Below are 3,868 nucleotides of genomic sequence, written 5' to 3' on the forward strand. Positions count from 1 at the left end.
TGAGTGGGCTTCCCAAGGCTGGGTGAAGGGAATTCCTGCTTTCCCCGTCTGATCCAGGCTCTGTTCCCCTGGGCACAGCAGCACTCCTCTCTCCCAGGGAACTGAAGGTGCTGCTGCACCCCCTGAGCCTCTGCTAATTCCTGATGGGAGCCCCGGGAAGTGCAAGCCTGCCCCACAGATCCCTGCCGTGCCAAGGAAATTCCTTTGGGAAAGGAAAGAGGGCAGAGTGAGAGTCCAGAGTGGCTCCAGCCAAGCCCTCCCTCGGCGGAGCTCCCCGGGAGCAGGAGCCGGGAGTGGGGATGGGAGTGGGGATGGGAGAACACGGCCCTGCCACGGGGCTGAACTGCGTCACTGGAGCTGGTGGCTGCTCACGGCTCTTCCCCATCAAATGGAAACAATTAACGAGCTATTCAGCCTGCTGGGAGCCGGACACAGCGAGAGGGAACAGAGCAGGGATGGGCAAACCTCAAACAATGCAGACGTCTGGATGCTTGTCTAGGACAGACCCCAATCAACAGCTTTGCTGGGATGGGGAAGCTCACAGGGAGCAGCCAGCGCTGGCACGGGGAGGAGCCGCCCCAGGGGCTCTGGGGGACCTCTGGAGTCCCCACTTTTATCCTCCTGCTGCGTGTTTTCCAAGGATCACAGAGGAAATGACGCACAGCGAAGCAGAAACCAGCCCTCGCCCCCTGCTCCGGGGGGGAAGAGCAGCACAGGGAGCTGCCATGCCCTGAGCAGGGCACCCCAATGCACCAGCACGCCCTGCCAGGCCGGTCCCAGGTGGCACCCACAGCACTGGCCACGTCCAGATCCTCCTGGTCACACCCACGGGCTGCAGGAGCGGTGGGTGAGGGGACCAGTCGTCCAGGGAAATGACAGGAATAACGTACAGCAGAGAGACTTCTTGCCATGCTCACACACTTGCAGGCTGTTTGCAGGCTGTGGGGGAGAGGTGCAGCAGGGCCCCTTCGCTCAGGATGGATTTGGCATCTTCCTGAAGGGTGTGGAGGGGAAAACCACAGCCAGGGCAGCCTCCAGGCAGCACAGCATGCTCACACCTCACACCTCACACACACCTCTGTCCCCAGAGCTGTCTGAGCCGGGGCTGGGACAATCCCCACCCCGAGGGCAGGCAGGGAGGCTGGAGGGATGGTTTGCTCCTCTCCAGCTCTATTTCTGGTGCCCACAGCTGAGCTGTGGGAGGTTTGGCACCTCTCCCCCTTCCTCCGGGGAGAAGCGCGCTGGGGTGGGCGTGTGCAGCGCTCTGCTGCCGAGGGACTCGGGCTCTGCCTTGTGCTGGGGGGGCTCAGGGATGGGATGAGGGGGGAGATGTGCTCCTGAGACACTGTCTGAGACCCCCATCCTGCCCCTTGTGGGGTCAGAGAGGGTCGTGGCTGTGGGGGGATGAGGAAGGGGCTGCTCCGTGGGCGCCTGGGAAAGGCTGGTTGGAGGGCACAGCACAGAGCCAGGGCTCACCTGGCCCCTCCTCTGCACAGGTACCTGCCCCCCAGCTCAGGACATCCCAGCTGGCTGCATTTGGGACATCCCAGCTGGCTGAATTTAGGACCACAATGATGGCAAGGAGGGGGAGATGTGGAGGGAGAAGCGATGAGGAGATGTGGAAGGAGAAGCGACGGGGAGCCCTCCCCTTCCAGCCGCCCCATCCTTGTCAGGATTCAGGGACCAAAGATGGGGAGAGGAAAAAAAGGGGCTCTGCAGGCAGAAGAAGCAAGGGAAACAAGGGAGGGCTGCCCTGCTTTCTGTGCTCCAGGGGCAGCCTCCCAGTGCCAGGCTGGGTCGTGTCCACGACTGCAAAGTGTCCCTCCCAAGAAACTGGGGGTGCAGAGCAGGTTGTCTGAGCAAAGGTACATGTTCAGAAAGGCCTGCCTGGGCCAGACACCACCACAGCTTTGGAGACACCACCCCTGTGCTTCACAGAACCCCCCCGTGCCCAGCTCACCCCCAGGGTGCAGCTGTACAAGCTCGTGGTCCTGCAGCTCCTCAGTGGAGCCCCTGCTCGGGGGGTGGCAGCTCACGTCTGACGGGGACAACACGGAAATGAGAGGGGGAAAACAAGGCCACAGGTCCATCAGCAGCAGCTCCAGGGGGTTTGGGGACACACAGGGACATCCTGAGGCCGAGGGCACTTCAGCATTGTCCTGCCCCGGCCGGGAATCCTGCGGGAATCCTGCGGGGGGTCGGGTGGGAGCTCACTGCCGTCTCCTTCCTCAGTGCTTCCATCTCCATGGTGACAAGGGGAACACGAGATCCAGGTTTAAAATATACTCTGCCTCCTGTTCTTCCCTCGGGCTGAGGAAGAGAGAGAGAGGGATGGGTCAGGGAGGTCAGACAGTGGCTCTGCAGAGCAGCTGAGCCCTGAGGTGCTCTGGGTTGGGAGATCCCGAGCCCGTGGCATCCAGGGAGGAGGGAGCTGCGCCTCAGGACACCTAAAAGTGACTTTAGTACCGTGGTAGGTGACAAGCAAGGATGCCCCAGGGGTAATTTGTGGACTAAAAGCAGGTAACAGGGAGCAGGTTTGGCTTTTCCCTATGTGGGACCCACTGGGAGTAACCCCAGTGCCAGCATGATCCATGGCACCACCTGGGAGGGGCCAGAGAGCTTTTCCCCAGTCCTACCTGACTGCTGGAAGGCTGAGCCTCGGTATCCAGGGTCCTTTTGAAGCTGGATCTCCTTCAGGGAGAAGATGGAGGCATCTGGGCAGGGAGGGCAGAGAGAGGGGTCAGTGCAGCTGATCCACAACCCCAGAGCCGGGGTGGGGGGACAGCCCTGACGTGTGGCACCTCATCAGAGCTCTTCTCTGTCTCTCTCCTGCTCCTCCCCATCCTACCTAAATTATTCCTTGCTCTCACAGGCACCCAGCTCCCACCCCACCCTGCTGCAGGAGCACCTCTGGCTGAGCAAAGACAAGGGGCTGCCAACCACCCCCTGGGGCTGCCCAGGAACCCCTTTCTGCTCCTCACGAGGGGACAGGCAGCACTTACTGTCAGGCAGGAGGTGCACCCTGTCTCCCAGGCTCTTGAAGTAGGGGTGCTGCAGGGCTGCCTCTGCTGAGATCCGGCTCTTGACCCTGTACTGCACAAAGCCCCAGAAAGAGGATGTTACACACGGTCTGCGCGGGTGGGACGGCGCCCAGCGGGCACAGAGGCCACGTGTGGGCACATCTGGGCACCTCTTCCCATCGGAGAGCCCCGGTAATGCCACGTGCTGGGTGACAAACCCGGCGTGGGGGGGTGCAGGCAGTTCCCAGTGCCATTTGTGGCAGCCCAGGGCACAGCACAGGCTGTGGGAGCTCAGGAATGCCCTGGCCACGTTATATCTCATCAGCTTTGTGCCCTCTCACTTGTGTGGGAGAGCACACAGGGTAAAGGGTTCAGCATCCTTGGTGGGAGGTGCTTTGGGACAGCTCTAGGGCCAGGGCTGCAGCCACAGCTCCTGTCCTGCCCGGCTCCAGTGCCAGTGTGAGGGCAGCCAGAGCACCTTCCCTGGAACAAATCCCTTTGCCACCCACCTGGGCTGCTCTGCCACTCACCAGAAGGAGGTTTGTCAGCAGGTCAATGCCTTCTGAGTCCAGCCTGAGAGAAAGAGGGAATAAAACCAGGAGACAGTCACACAATTGCACCCAGGGACAAGAGGCACTGCAGCCTCCAGCACCACAAGGAGAAAATGAAACTGGTCTCCCCAGGCTCCCCCTTCCACCCAGCACAAGCCTCCCATGGCTTTGGTGTCCCTGCTCCAGGAGGTACCTGGGGGCGTGATTTATCAAGGGCTGGGCTCGGTACTGGGTGAAGTTGTAAGCCTTGAACTCCTCGTTGGATGTGATCCCAGGCCAGGTGTCTTCTGTGGGGGT

The 3,868-nt window shown here is 61.4% G+C and overlaps 1 protein-coding gene across 1 annotated transcript in view; it reads right to left on the reverse strand.

The window, feature by feature from the left end:
• Positions 1 to 1,602: 1,602 nt before the first annotated feature.
• Positions 1,603 to 3,868, reverse strand: part of CDK18 (cyclin dependent kinase 18) — a 32,821-nt gene continuing 30,555 nt past the window's right edge. The window contains exons 5-9 of the mRNA XM_027695041.1: positions 3,765 to 3,862; positions 3,551 to 3,593; positions 3,003 to 3,093; positions 2,637 to 2,714; positions 1,603 to 2,310 (exon numbers count right to left, since the gene is read on the reverse strand). Coding sequence (XP_027550842.1) covers positions 2,276 to 2,310; positions 2,637 to 2,714; positions 3,003 to 3,093; positions 3,551 to 3,593; positions 3,765 to 3,862 — 345 coding nt within the window. The 3' untranslated portion in view covers positions 1,603 to 2,275. The remainder of the gene's footprint in view (positions 2,311 to 2,636; positions 2,715 to 3,002; positions 3,094 to 3,550; positions 3,594 to 3,764; positions 3,863 to 3,868) is intronic.

Source organism: Neopelma chrysocephalum, unplaced genomic scaffold, assembly GCF_003984885.1.
Source record: "Neopelma chrysocephalum unplaced genomic scaffold, ASM398488v2 Primary Assembly neopelma1_100, whole genome shotgun sequence".
Classification (NCBI taxonomy): Eukaryota; Metazoa; Chordata; class Aves; order Passeriformes; family Pipridae; genus Neopelma; species Neopelma chrysocephalum.